This window comes from Leiobunum rupestre, chromosome 10 (genome assembly GCF_980474605.1).
Source record: "Leiobunum rupestre chromosome 10, qqLeiRupe1.1.hap1, whole genome shotgun sequence".
NCBI classification, from domain to species: domain Eukaryota; kingdom Metazoa; phylum Arthropoda; class Arachnida; order Opiliones; family Sclerosomatidae; genus Leiobunum; species Leiobunum rupestre.
In genome coordinates this window covers 23,227,449-23,242,807 of record NC_143393.1, presented here as the reverse complement: position 1 = coordinate 23,242,807, position 15,359 = coordinate 23,227,449, and the positions used below count along the sequence as shown (strand labels likewise).

General features: G+C 37.5%; 1 protein-coding gene across 5 annotated transcripts in view; it reads right to left on the bottom strand.

Annotated features, from left to right (window-relative positions):
- sei (potassium voltage-gated channel seizure) overlaps nt 1–15,359 on the bottom strand; it is a 203,455-nt gene that overhangs the window by 102,789 nt on the left and 85,307 nt on the right. For all 5 annotated transcript variants that reach the window (XM_090160405.1, XM_090160400.1, XM_090160401.1 and 2 more), the window contains exons 2-3: nt 8,605–8,835; nt 3,544–3,699 (exon numbers count right to left, since the gene is read on the bottom strand). In XM_090160405.1, the coding sequence (XP_090016531.1) occupies nt 3,544–3,699; nt 8,605–8,835 (387 nt within the window). The remainder of the gene's footprint in view (nt 1–3,543; nt 3,700–8,604; nt 8,836–15,359) is intronic.

The following is a 15,359-nucleotide window of genomic DNA, read 5'->3' as shown; positions in this document are numbered from 1 at the left end:
ATGGTTTGATAGAAAAAAATTCCAAAATGGTTTGATAGAAAAAATTCCAAAATGGTTTGATAGAAAAAAATCCAAAATGGTTTGATAGAAAAAATTCCAAAATGGTTTGGTAGAAAAAAAATCCAAAATGGTTTGATAGAAAAAAATTCCAAAATGGTTTGATAGAAAAAATTCCAAAATGGTTTGATAGAAAAAAAATTCCAAAATGGTTTGATAGAAAAAAATTCCAAAATGGTTTGATATAAAAAAAATTCCAAAATGGTTTGATAGAAAAAAAATTCCAAAATGGTTTGATAGAAAAAAAATTCCAAAATGGTTTGATAGAAAAAAAATTCCAAAATGGTTTGATAGAAAAAAAATCAAGTTACGTAGGAAAACACAAAAAATGGCGGCGGCGCGCCGAAAACTAAATGACTCGGCGGCGGCGGCGTTGCATCGGCGGCGGTAGGCTCTACTTCGCAGGATCATTTACTGCGATTAAAAATGTAAAATTTATTGGTTCTTATTTTTAAACGATATTTAATAATATAAATTAATTGTATATAATAATAATTTCATATAATAGTTTTAGAAATATGATGCCTTAAAACCCCGACACGTATTTTAAAAACTAACCACTTCCTTAAATTCTGTACACCGATTACAGAGAGTACAGCCTTTGGTAGTGCTAAATATGTAAACGATTACGTAATCACTTTAGTTCAGTCAAAGCTACACGGTTGTACATCGATAACGGATAGTGGCCAGCCACTCTGAGAGACCTCACGAACGAATAGCATTATAGCAGTATAGAAAATTGGACACTTAACTGTTAAGAGATATAATATACTTCCGCTCTTACTGATAAATAAAAGCATCGCCACAAATTTGTATAATATATTCAAAAATTATAAGCCGCTAAGAATATATGCGCATGGACAGCGTAAGCTAATCATTTTGACCAAAATTTGCATAAAAGCCCTTTTCAGAAATACGTTTAAGGAAAACTTTACGACGTTTTTGTACCAGCTAGACCGATCCTCGTCGAAATCATATTTCCTTAATTATGCAAATGACCGAATTAGATAGTGCTCGTAAGTGCCTTAACTAAGGATATTTTACACCGAGGTAGGAAACGTTTGGGTTCTTGAACATTTACAGAGAGATCGGATTAGCTAGGTTCAAAATTTGAAAATTCAAAGATCCAAAATTTGAGTGCAAAATACTATCGTGCGAAATTAGTTCTAGCAGAAGTAAATGAACCGAAGTTATCAGACCGCTATATCTCTCATACTAAGCTCATTTTCTATATGAGATCTCCCTTTAATCGACGTTTTCAAATTTCGCGCCTTCATAGCTCCACTATCACCATCTATCGACTGCAGGTGAAGACGGGTATATTGAATGTGGATACCCACAATTCCCTAGTGCAATACTTAGCGGCAACTAAAGGGGGTGGGACTCCAATGGATTTTCATCTCCCCACGTTAAGGAAAATGCATTTTAAAATTTTGGCCCTCTCCTATAACTTCGGTTAATTTACTTCTGGTTCTAGCATAAGTGGATAGTAAACATAAGTATGGCACAGGACGAATTCGGTTAATGATAGTCTGTCGTGGAGTGATTGCGAAAAATTAAGTCCCTTCTAATTCCGTTGGAAAAATACTTGGTTAGTTTAATGGCGAGAAATACGCGCGTACACGCGTTTAGGTTTGAAATTCGAAAAAAAAACCATCTTCTAAAATGGAGCCAGTGTTTATAATAGTTATTTTTATCTTCCCATTCAATAATTCATCATTATTTACACTTTTAAAAGCATTTCAATTTCCAATAGGGGCCTTGGTTGCCCAGCGGACTGTCAGCGATTTTTCGGGTTTCTAAAAAATCCTAGTCCGTCGATACGTAATGGTTTACGCTGTCATTGGCAAATCAGACTATCATTAAAAAATTTGCATTGGGTCAATAGGAAGTGTCATACTTATGTTTATTATCCACTTATGGATCTAGGTTGAAAAAAATTCCATTTTAGAGCAAAAATTTTAAAAATTCTAGCGATCTACAAAATCTCTATTAAAAGAAAAAGTCTATAATTGGAATGAAAGAGAAGCTAGCAAAATGTCTATTTTCATTTTTTGAATAAGGACCTTCATCAGCATCGTCATCCCTGTGGCCCAGAGCCAGCTTAGAATTGGCTATGTATTTTCCTAAGCGAGGGATTTGTTTTAGAACTGAAAAACAAACACCAAAAAAATTGACACTCTCTATAACAACGAATTATTCAACACTATATTGTTTCCAATGATAAACAAACAACCAGTGATTCAATATCAAAGTTCATTCATAGACCGATAAACAAAAGATCATTGCTTCTTAGACCAACAAATATAAGGACGGTACACTAAATAGGGAGCGACGCTAGCTTACGCCTGACGCCAGCGCTGTGGTGGCGGTATTCGGAAACTTATCTACTCAAACTGAAACAACGTGATAAATCGTGAATGGATCAGAGCTGATTACGACTGATGGCAGCGCTGTGGTGGCGGTATTCGGCAACCAAGAGCGTATTTATGGGGGGGGGTTGGTGGTTCAACCCCCCCCCGAAATGCTGATGACTGGGGGGGGAGTGTCTAATAAAAATTAGTGAAACCTCCGTCAGCACCCCCCCCTTGAAATTTTTCCCTCAAACCCCCCCCTGAAATAAAATCCTGGATACGCCCTTGTCGGCAACTTATCTACTCAAACAAAACAACGTGATAAATCGTGAATGGATCAGAGCTGATCACGTAGAGGACGCGTTTCTATTAGTAAACACGGGTTTAACATAGTGTACCGTCCTATATTTGTTGGTCTACACAGATAACGTCATTAGAGGCCGATTTTTAAATACCCGAAATATTACCAGATGGCGCCAGTGTCTGAAACGTAGAAATCTTTTCTATAAACCTCGAAATATATTTTGCATGAATTATAGTTTATATATAGTTTCATACAACATCGCTTGAAAGTGGTTATTGTTTCGTACTAAGTCAGTGAGTAATTATTACCAAATTGGCGCCATCTAGTAAAAAATAAAAGAATTATTATATAACCACTAATGGCTTCGCTCTAAATATTTTCCTGTAGGAAATTGGTGAATAGGTCGCTATTCAAGGAAATTGAATTGAATCACGGATTTATCTTTAAATCTAGAGTGATTGATTATTAGATTTTAAATGGCATGCGATTAAAAACTAAAAATTGCGCTATTAACAAAATTATTTCGAAATTCTGGATGTTTAAAAGCAATCGGCAACGGGCTGAATATATTAAGGTAAAAATTGACAAATGTTACAATTTCTTGAAGGTCGTAAGTCTTTTTAAATATTTAAATTACGTCTCTATTAGGCCTGACAGATGGTATTTCGGTACCTCTATGAATATAAAACGAATTTAATACGCGGTTTCTAAACCAGATGGCGTACGTGAGACGTGCTTTTCCGCGTCTCTAGCAAAAATCGATCTATAGAGATAAGACTGCGGAAAACGCAACGAAGAATGAGAGACTGGGATAGGAGAGATACTGACGGTGTTTTGGCGTTGGCAGCGGAGAGATGTGCACATCTTGAACCTCTTCTCTGAAAGGCGCGTCTGTGATATCTTCGAAATTAAGAATGTACATCACTATATCCCCTTCTTCGTTTCGTATAGGAGCCATCACTTGACTACAAAGGAACTTGCTACCTACGGATCGAAAGGCAAAGAGAAAACACACAAACGTGTAAATAGTAAAGCGAAAGTTAAAATGATAGGCTTGGTTTTGTTATTTATTTCAATACAGGGTGGTTTAAAGCTTATGCAAATATTTTGTTATTTATTTAAATACCGGGATATTTCAAAGCTTATGCAAAAATTTGAAGGAGTTGTAGGGGGTGAGTTAGAAGTATGCCTGTTTTTACCCATTTTCCTACGATGAGTAAAAAGAGAGCCAGAGAGCTTTAAAGTGTGGCCTACTAGGCCTTGGAAGTAGGCTGCAACAAGCGCAAAACCAAGCAGCAGGGAAACGCGAACATTAAGGGATTGGGTTCGTGTGATAGGTACAGAAGGACTTTGTAAGCAAATCGAGGTAACCAGCGTAAAAAGGTAAACTTAAACAGTATTTAAAGTCCCTGCTGCTTGGTTTGGCGCTTGTTGCAGCCTACTTCCAGGGGCTAGTGGGTCACACTTTAAAGCTCTCTGGCGCTCTTTTAACTGATCGTAGGAAAATGGAGAAAAAACAGACATACTTCTCAACTCACCCCCTTCAACTCCTTCAAATTTTTGCATAACCTTTTGAAACACCCTGTATAAACAAGGATGTAGTTGAATTTGAGATGCCACAATAACAAGGTTTTCCCAATATTTTCAGATTCAAATTCCCTCTCTATTTCCTAACCATTTTAAGAGATTTTCCATGACTTTTTAAGAGATTTTCCATGAATTTTTAAGACGAAATTAGACAATTTTTATGTTTATATTGCATTTTTATCAGAAGTTAATAAATTTAAATAAACTTATATTTCTTTACGAAAAAAATTAGCAAATCTTTAAAGGAACTAAAAAATAATAATAATCACAGAATTTGTCATAGAACTAAAATAAAATTCCCTGATCTTTCCTGACTTTTTAGCATTATTTTTAAATTTCCTGACTCTTCCCTGGCGATAAATCAGTTTTTACTATCACGGTCGTTTGATACCATTTTTAAATCGAATAAAATAAAACTACATTATATGTATTTATAGGAAGTGGCTGCTCAAGTTAGTACCTGGATGATACGGTAGATGGCAGTTTCGGCAATGCTCCCTACCAATTGTGTTAGGCGCAATTGGTTGTACAAAGCTTTCGTACGGGGACTAAAAAATTGCTTTATATTTGCAATGGGATCCTAGTATCTCTTCGTCGATTTATATAGCAGGCTTAACGTTATTTATTATTAATTGTTTTATTGAATAGAATAAAGGAAAAAGATTAAATCTAAAGAGGCGTTAGGACTATCCAACTTTTAAATTCCAATTAGTTTGTCCACTAAACTTGTCCAACTCGCGGCAGTGGCGGATACAGAAAAACCTTAAGGGGGGGGGGGGCGCTAAAAGACATCTTGAGCTATGGGTGTAATAACAAATCATCAAGGGGGGGGGGGGAGGTGCCCCCGCATGTATCCGCTACTGACTCGCAGTGAATTCAGCAGTGTGAACAGCAAACGTTGGCACACCTTTTGGTGGACCAACTCACAACCATTTTCGGTTAAGTGATCGATTGGTTTTTGATGAAATTAAAGCAAATGTCGGCTCTGTCATTGCGACCTGTATTATGATAAGGCCATTGTTATTAGAGATGGCAATGAATATAGCTGATTCTTAAAAAAAAACGACTTTACTGGAGAGCGTGGTGCCATCTATTAATGGCACAGGAAGCTAAAATTAAAAATAGCGAAACGATAACGTTGTCAGAGAACCATTGTAGAGTATTATAATTAGATAACTTAGTGGACTTTAACCTAAATTATATATCCCATATAAAATATATTGCTAAAAATTACTATAATTTAAGTTATAGTCAAAAATAAAAACGAGTTAATCAACATGAGTGGTACTTTGATGTCCCGATTTTTGGGTCAAAATGTAGCTTAAGCATCTTGTTTTGATATCAACGCTAGCGACATCTGCTGAAAAAAGAGCTGGTACATGTCGAGCCTACACTTGCTTTAATAGTCACTCAAAGGTTTTTTGATTAAAAGTAAATTAGTGTACTACCAAAAGAAACTGATTTTCAGATCTATTGCGCAATCAAGGTATAATTCTCACACAGAGCCCCCTAGTGTCTAAAATTGCCAAAGGCGAAATATACTACTATACCAAGGACGATAAAACGTTTCGGTCCGTAAATTAGCATTAAAACAATAGGAAGTGTCATACTAATTTTTATTATGTTACTTATGCTTCTACGTTAATTGCATCCAATATTGAAACCACATAACTTAGTATCTAAATTTCTCTAATAAACTCTAGTCCTTTAGGTAAAACAATCTAATATCACATAATTCTTCATTTTTTCAGTGATAAATTACGTGGTTAAAGGCCTAGGATTTCTTCTGCCTGTTTTCCTTGAAGTTTTCTTCCCGGCGCGCAAATATCCTGGTGGTAGGCCAACCGCAGAACACGTTGGCCTACCACCAGGATATTTGCGCGGCGGGAAGTTAACTTAAAGGAAAACAGTCAGAAGCAATACTAGGCCTTTAAAGCCAATTGGAAAAGGTTTTCTTAAATATTTTTTCACTTTTGAAAAAATGGAGACAAACCCATTATCGATTATTTTTTACGCGTCTTAAAATGAAGGTCTTTGTCCGAAGAAAGGACAAATGGGGGAAGCAGGGGTGGGGGAGGTCGAGGAGTAAGAAAGATCGAGGTCGAATGGAAAGCTCGTTTGCCGGCGTGGGCCCAAATGATTCGACACAGCCACCATGGCACCCTCGCGGAGGGACCGGAAAAAAAATCAAAAATGACTCGAAGGAGGGGGGCCATACGGAAATAAAGGGGACGGGCTTCTGCATTCTCGATCGTAATAGCTGGGAACTGTCAACGGAAACGGAAATAGCCCCAGCGACACGCAAAATATCATCCCACTTCTCTCCACTCCAGCGTCTAGACACTCGCCCAGAAGTAGCCCAGTATAAAACGAGGCGCCCAAATGGGACGTATAAAGCGATTCACAATTTGCTTACAGGGAAATAAACATTTAGAGCGAAGCCCTATTACTAGATGGCACCCATTTCAACTTTTAAGCGGGTAGGAAAAAATACAGATTTATTACAAAAAAATAACACTATATTAAACGATGTAGAAACTATAAACAAAATTATTTTTCCGGTTTTTAGATCATTTAAGATTTCTACGTTTCGGACTGTAAGCGCCATCTGGTAAGAATTTGGGTGTATAAAATTCGCCTTCTAATGTCCGTATCCCCGTGAAAGGATCTTCTCCTTTGACAAATGTGACAAGCGTCGACATTACAACTTCACGTTGATTCGCTCGTTTTTGACAATAACGTAAATTATAGTAAATTTTAACCATATATCTTATACGGGATATATAATTTAGGTTAAAGTATACTAACAATTTAAAATTTGAAAGGTTTTACCTGCCATGGCTTTAGAATTTAAAATAAAATAAAATTACGTAATAAAAAGACTGGATACTTCATGGCTAAAATTTATATACTAACAATTGTAAGTAGAGTATAAGTTGTCTAAATACAATACTCTATAATGGTTCTCTGACAACGTTATCGTTTCGCTATTTTGAAGTTAAGCTTCCTGTGCCATTTATAGATGGCACCACACTCCGCAGTAATGTCGTTTATGGGAAAAATCAGCTATATTCATTGCCATCTCTAATAACAATGGCCTTATCATATTCCACCTTATTCCCTATCAGCGATGGGGAAGAGTAACGGGAAACTTGTTTTTTATGGCGTACTTTCAAGTTATTATGTTATTTTCAAGAGAAAAGTAATTGTCTAGTGCTAGAGGTATTTAAAAAGATAATAATAAACCTTAATAAAACAAAAATAAATAATAACCGACAAATACAACACTATTAACAGTTACATGGCTTCAAACCAATTAGGCGTAATGAAGTGGATTTCAAGATATATCTTGGTTCGTAACCATGGTGAGGGTTTTGTTGGGACCTGAAAACCACCTACATGGCGTAATGTCGACGCTAGCGACATTGGTTGAAAAAAGAGCTAGTACATGGCAAGTGGTCGGACATTCACCAAAAATGTGTACGGGATTTTGAAATCCGGAATTTCACGCTGGATTTAGAGATTTCTTGGTGGATTTCGGATTTTTTAACTTTTGTCCCGGATTTCGGGATTTCTCTTCGGATTTCGAGATTTCCCGTCGGATTGAGTTTTTGAAAAAATCTCAAGATTTTGAAGAAATCCAGGCTGGATTTCGGGTTTCTTGGAAAATGTACGGGATTTCTTTAAATGTCCGACCCCTCGAACTATGGCTACTCTTAAAAATTTCCCTCATTCCTCTAGGTGGCGTTCGTAACGTAAAACTAACAGATTTTTCGCGTGAAGGTTCTGGTATATGATACCAGGCAGATGCACTTATCGTTTTGGGTATGACGTCCACTCTTAAGTCACTCAACACATGAGGATACCCATGGAACGTAATTATAGACATACGATAGTGCTGTATTTTGACTGATATAGAACTAAGGAATTAAAAAAATCTAATACTAAAGCTAGCTGACTCAATGGTTGAAACAACTATAAATGATACGTAAGGGACCCGTATTTAAAATAATATTTTTCGAAACGACCGGTCGTCATGGTAACTAAGAATGACGCCATCTTAAAGCTACCCCAGGGACTAATTCATTCGTACATTTCCCAGAGGAGGCACACTTCTCGGCTCGTGGATTGATTCCAGCTGGCTCAAACTAACGTGGGACCTCGGAGTTAAACGACAACAACTCATCTGACCAAAGCCTGGAGCTGTTTAAACAGAGACCGTTCCTGGACAGTGACATGAAGGGCGGGGTAAAGGGTGAAGTCTGTGGAAAGGGAAATTGGTAATGGAGAACGTGTACGGACCGTCTTTCTTATAGTAGAGGATCTCGAGCTGTCTCTCTTGGCAGTTGGCCAGCGTTTCCTTGATTTGGGCGACGGCCTGTCCGCTCGTGAGTGGTCCGTGCAAGAACTCGCATAAGGCTGGTTTCTGCATGAGCTCGGCGCGCGTGTAGCCCACCAACTCGCAAAAGCCATCGTTGCAATAGATGATCGGCAGGTTTTCCACCTGTGCATTGGCCACCAAAAAACGGCGGTCTGGAAACAAATAAAAACACTGTTAAAAATGAAAATAAGCACTTTATTTCAACCAAGTCGAAGCTTCGGCCAAAGATTCCAACCAGTGTTCCGAGGTGGAAACCATCCAGGTATCAAATAGTTTAGCCTGGATAATAATGAGTTTACTTGACGAAACTGATATACTATTGGAATCTCTGGTTGAATATCGTACTTCGGTAAGAATAATAAAAAATTTGTCTAATCAGCGCAAACTTGGTTAAATCTAGGAGCAACAAACACAACACCCCACACAAGGAGAACGCAACCCGTCAAATGTCGTGGATTTTCTTGCGTACATTTTTCATTGGCTAGACGCTTTAGCGCCTGCTGCCGTCGGAAGGGGAAAATTCGGAAATTGTCTTCCCCCCCCCCGCCCGTAAAACGTTCAGCGTAAAGGCTCGTGACGCTCGTCCAATGAAATTCGTACACAACCCTTCGTTAGCGTGTTTAAAGGCTAGCTGCGTTCTCTTTGTGTTTGTTGCTCCTAGGTTAAATCGTCCTTGAAAAATAAAAAGTTCATATTTTAGTCATTATTATATTTATAAACTATTGATATTCGTTTTGTCATAAAATAAAAATTTAAATTTCGAAGGAGAAAACTCAATGGTATCACTCTTCAATTCCCAGCTGGTCCTTAACTCTCCCCATCCCTAAATGCGCAGCGTAGCTTAGGAAACAAGGGCTGGTGGTAGATTCTATGGCGTTCCGAACGAATTAAAACGCAAACGAACCGTCCAAATCGTCAACCTTCCCTATATATCACAACTCAACTTTATCCGAGTTAGAAGTGACTGGCGAAACAACAGCGGCGTCATTTTTACCTCTCCGAGGGGACAAAGTCCCCTAGGAGGGGTTATACAACGACCGTGTCTGTCTGTGGGTGGGTCTGTGGGTGGGTCTGTCTGTCTGTCAGGACTGCGAACGCGTTCGCATTTTCGGTGCAAAGTGTAATCACTGCGTACGCAGTTTCTCAAAGGGTTGGCAAAACCACCGTGTGACGGTGAGCGTTAACGGATGCATTTGCGGTTTGGTTTGGATGGTGTTTTTTCGCTCACCGTCGTGACGGTTTGGTGTATTACGTTTTTGTAATGTTTATGCGTAGGTTGTGAGTGTTGAGTTTGTTGTGTTTGTGTTCTGATGGTTGTGCATGTTGAGTCTGTTGTGTTTATATGGGCGTTTTCTCTCCAACTTCTTCTTAATGACTTTGGGACGGACCGAGTGCTGAGTGTAATGCTACCTCTCAACGTCCAATGGCAGGGTTTCCACCAGTTGTACACGGTATTCGTCTTAGTATCAATTTGCGATCGCATCGGGCGGGATTTGAACCCGAGACCTCCTGATTGACAGGCGGACGTTCTACCACAGAACCACCGACACTTGTTACGCCTTATTGAAAATTAGACCTTCAGCTTTATCGGAAGCGTATTTAATAGAGTACGAAATTTTGGTTTAATTGAAATAGAATTGAAATTGAAATTATTGCATCGAAGAAATTCTAATTTAGCGTTTCTCTATTGATTAAAAACAAATGCGCCACCCAAGTTTCGAACCCAGACCATTCGGCTTGGCAGTCGAGCGCTCTACCACAGAACCACCGATAGCTGCTTAGATTCACTGAAATTAAGACAGGCATCGTAAGCATAATAGGTAATAAAGTCTTTTTTTATTAATGAATTTATGAAGGCCTAATCTGGTATTTTTTAAAGGTTAAATCTTGTTTTAGCGCAGTCAGCCGAGATTAGAGGGTTAAAGGGTAGACCCTGTGGGTGGTCCACTTTCTTAACGACCTATATATAGTTCTGTTAATTCAAAGGAGATAATTTAACGTTAATTGCTTTAAGAGCTGGCGGTTTGTCAAGTGGTTCTCTGTGCTTTGTTGATGGTAAGGTTTTTGCTTCTTGTAAATACATTTGGTGTGGATATTTGGATATCTACGATTTCTAACGCAGTCAATGATTTCTTGGGTGTGCGAGTCATTATATGATATTGGAAATTGGACGGCATTGGTCTTTTTCATGTGGTATGCGTCACAACGTCAACAGGAAGTGAACGAGTCGTCCACTACCAGATATCTACGGTATCTTCATCAAGGGCGAGTGTTGAAATAAAATGAGCGTTAAAGATGCGGCAAGTATTTCGTAAGCGAGTAATTCCAAAAAGCCTCTGTAGATATTTCTTTCATTAAAATTTGCTTCGTATTATATTTAACTGATAAACTTGTTCTGTAAAAGGGTTTAATTCAATTGTGCATTGTTATAGTACGTCTAACTTACTGTTGTAACTACTTAACTTATGATATTCTGAATAAATTAAAATTGGTCGTTTCGTCTCAATTATTTTAATTATAATAAAAATTTTATACCGGGCGGGATAGAAATGGGTTAATATTTTTAACAAATAACTCTAAATTGCGGAGATATATCTTTAAGGGTTATCTCGAGAAATTAATACCACTAGGGACAATTCTTCCGAGGAGAGGTATATTTTGGCTTGCCAACTTGTTATATTAAGAACTAAATGAATTTACAGGTACAAATATCAAAAAAAAAAAATTTATTACCTAAGCTAATACCCAAGGCATCACCTTAGGCCTAAATCATCTAACGATTATTAACTCCTTTAAATGAGATGGCCGGGTTACAATGCGTATGAGGGTGGTGGTAAGCCCTTCATGCCACGCCAGCCAACAGTTCCCTTATATTTCGTTAGCAGCCTCTTCTCCACACGCGCACTGTCATTTTTAACGGATCATGATTTTTTTTGGTCATCTTTGATTTTTCAAGAATTAGCCTCCCAGGTAACACTATTATTAATCCGAGATTGAAGTACAAGCCGGTAACGTTTTGCCTTCCACGATCCACCTACTCTTACCTCCAGGCCCGTATGTAGGAGGGGGGGGCAGGGCATGCTCAACGCCCCCAAATGAGTACCTGAGCATCCCCATTCCCCAACTCGACCGACACAAAAAAAACCCGATTGCTCAACTACCAACTAATATAAAATATTCTGTTTTCAACGAAGTCGACATTCCTAATTTAAAAATATTAAAATAAAGCCAATTTCGGTATATTTATTAATTTCGATTTTTAGTATCAAGGCATTGACCGCCCCCGAGTTTTGGCGGCTGGTTATGGACCTGCTTACCTCAATAAAGTCATTCACCCTAAGTAAAAATATATATTGATATTACTAAGTCATTTATTTTGTAGATGTAAAAAGAAACTTTACTTTCTTCTTAGGCAAACATTACAGGACCTTACTATTAAATTTAAAAAAAATATTAAATACGAAGACCTCTATTTTATCTAAGTAATTACGGAATAACAAGAACATATTTTATTTCTATAAATCCAGAATATAAGCACTTAACTTACTCAGATAGCGGAATATAAAATGACCGAAAACGTATAGCGATGTTAATGCCGTGACTACGTTATTTGTTAGTAATTCCTACACGTTAATCAGGAGTTGAAAGTGCTTGGCAAACTTCCAAAAAAGCTTAAGCCGTTTTTTAATGGACCGTTTTTAAATTATATGAATTTATAGCTGCAGTTTAAGATAAATAAAGAAAAATTGGAACATTTAAAAATTATACGAAATGATGCAGTTTTTGAAAAATAGGATCATTTTTAAAATATAGAAATATATAAGAACAACTTTACCAAAATAGGGAACTATAAGTACAGATTTAGAATAATAGATAAATATAGGAACAATTTGGATTTATAGAAAATTAGAGAAACTCTGGCAGCTTGGTAAAAGATATGCCAACGAATTGGCCTTTCTATAAAGTTATACTGATCTTCTTGATTTTATGTTGTTCCTGCGTCACGGCGGACGTATCGATGACGTTTCACCACGAAAAGACCTGGACATAAGAGTAAATTTGACGAGGTACCCTTTTTTTAATCATAAACTGAACCAAACTTTGACGTATTTCTGTGACGAACGAGCTATATAAAAACAACTTAAGCAATCTTAGCTTATTTTATAGAAAGGAATATTCCCAACGCACTTAAATCTACTGCAGTTTCAACGCGTCGACCGAAAATCTTTAATATTGACTAAATATCATCGCCGGCTCAGTGACTCAAAATCAATGAAAGGGGCGGGGGAGGCGACAATAGAAAATTAGGGAAAGCCTTTGGGTATAACCATCAAATTCCTTAAAATTCTATTGAAATTTATAACAGATATAATATAAATTGAAATTTTCACGATTGAACACTGGATGGTATTGCCTTGGTTTAAATGAAACTTCAAACTATATGGTAGTTTTAGAAAATAAAAATAAAAATATGGGACATCATTTTCTATATTTCCAATCCTATCTTATTTATTATTAGAAATTTAGGATAGATTTTGGTTCTCCTAAGAATGTGGTGCCACCTAGGAGCCACAAACACAACACCCCACGCAAGGAGAACGCAACCCGTCAAAAGTCGTGGGATTTCTTGCGTACATTTTTCATTGGCTAGACGCTATAGCGCCTGCGGCCGTCGGAAGGGGAAAATTCGGAAATTGTCTCCCCCCCCCCCGCCCGTAAAACGTTCAGCGTAAAGGCTCGTGACGCTCGTCCAATGAAATTCGTACACAACCCTTCGTCAGCGTGTTTAAAGGCTAGCTGCGTTCTCCTTGTCTTTGTTGCTCCTAGGTGCCACCAATGCCTCTCACTAGGTCCACCATTCTCTATCGTTCCTATCAAATTTCTACAGGCTTCTGCTAGACTTTTCTCCATTTGAGTTTGAAAGGGCAAAAAGTTTGACATTATTTAAATATGAGTGCAAACCCTTACTCAATTATCAGTGTACAGTTTAAATAACTATATCTCATTGATTGTTTAAATATTCAATTTACAATATTACTATATTTTTAAATACACTTTCTTCGATTTGGGTACATTTGTTCGAATTTCATTCGTCCGAACGGTGGTACAAATGTCCGAAATCCAAATGATCATTTGTCCGAATGCCGGGAAACAGGATCGTATGTCCGAAAACGCATTTCATTTGCCCGAAAAATTTATCACAACTTTTGTTGGTGATTTAGTCGTTCAATTTATGTTAACTTTACAGGCGAATTTCATTTGTTCGAATAATCCGTTTTTTCGAACATTAGGAATTGGTTGTTTTTTTTTTTAAATATTGTTAATATAAGAAAATAGTAACATTAACGTGAACCTAACCTAACTTAACCTAAAATATCCCAACATTCAACGCAATTCCCACTTACTATATCGGCCAAAAAAAAATCCGGCCAAAAAAAACCGCAATAAGAAATACTAATTTAGCGACAGAATTCGGACAAGTGATGCTACCGATTCGGACGAATGAAACAAACAAGTTGTCCAATTCGAACAATTGAAACATTTGTTATTTTGGCGGTTCGGACGAATGAAATTCGAACATTTGTTCCACCGTTCGGACGATTGAAATTCGAACAAATGTACCTACCCCCTTTCTTCATATAGCTCACCTTAGCTATTTACAAAACAAATACCTTCTGACTGTTATATTTTGTGTCTGTAACTATAGACTCTTAAACGCGCCTTCCCAATCGACCGCCATGATCTTACAGTCTACGGGGAGGGTGATGAAAAAACCGGTTTTGGGGGGATGAAATTTCTGCGGTAGAGGGCTTGCTCGTCGGTTGCCTGTCCGATAATGGCAAGAGTGTTTAAGCACTGTATCTCTAACCGGACGGGAAAAGCTGTAGCTTCCAGCATACAAAATCACCTGCCGCCGCCACCATCTCTCTGTAAAGGTTCAAGAATATTGAAAGTTTCGGGCTGTCAAGGCCATACAGGGTGTCCACTAAAAAATGAACCAGGGAGAATATCTCAAAATCTGTTTTAGTTACGATTTGGAAATTTTCAAGTCGTATACAAGATGTAGGGGGAAACCTACTGCGAAAATGTCGATGACCTTTAACCATGTCTTCAAGGTCATCCAAAAACTAACTCGAGAACCGAAAGGGTTAGAAAGTTGTTTCCAATTAGAAACGTGTTCCACGTGACTTTTTTAGTACAAATAGCTTTGACCTGATCGAAATTTACCAATAGGAAGCCCAGAAATGCTAGATGAAAAACAACTGAAATTTGCTACACATCCTCATCAGGATTAAGGGTTTTTATTGTAAAAATTTCAATGACCTTGAACTCTGTCTTCAAGGTCATCCAACAACTAACGCGAGAACCGTAAGTGTTAGAATAATTGCCGCTGCTAAGCGCGCATTTCTTCCATTTTCATAAAAAAAAGCGAACCATTTCGACCTTTTCTCGAATAGTATACATAACTTTACTATTTTTGAAGAAAAAACTAACTTTGTACTTACAAAAATAAACTTCGAATGAATATTAGGCTTAGCGTAAAATAAAATGTCATTTGAAAATATTTTTAAATGTTGTTGTCATGACGACCACCATAATGATGTAACACGAATTGGTTTCGAGTTATGTGCGTTTTCTTTCAAATTTCATTTTAACGATCTTTGTGATTTTGAAA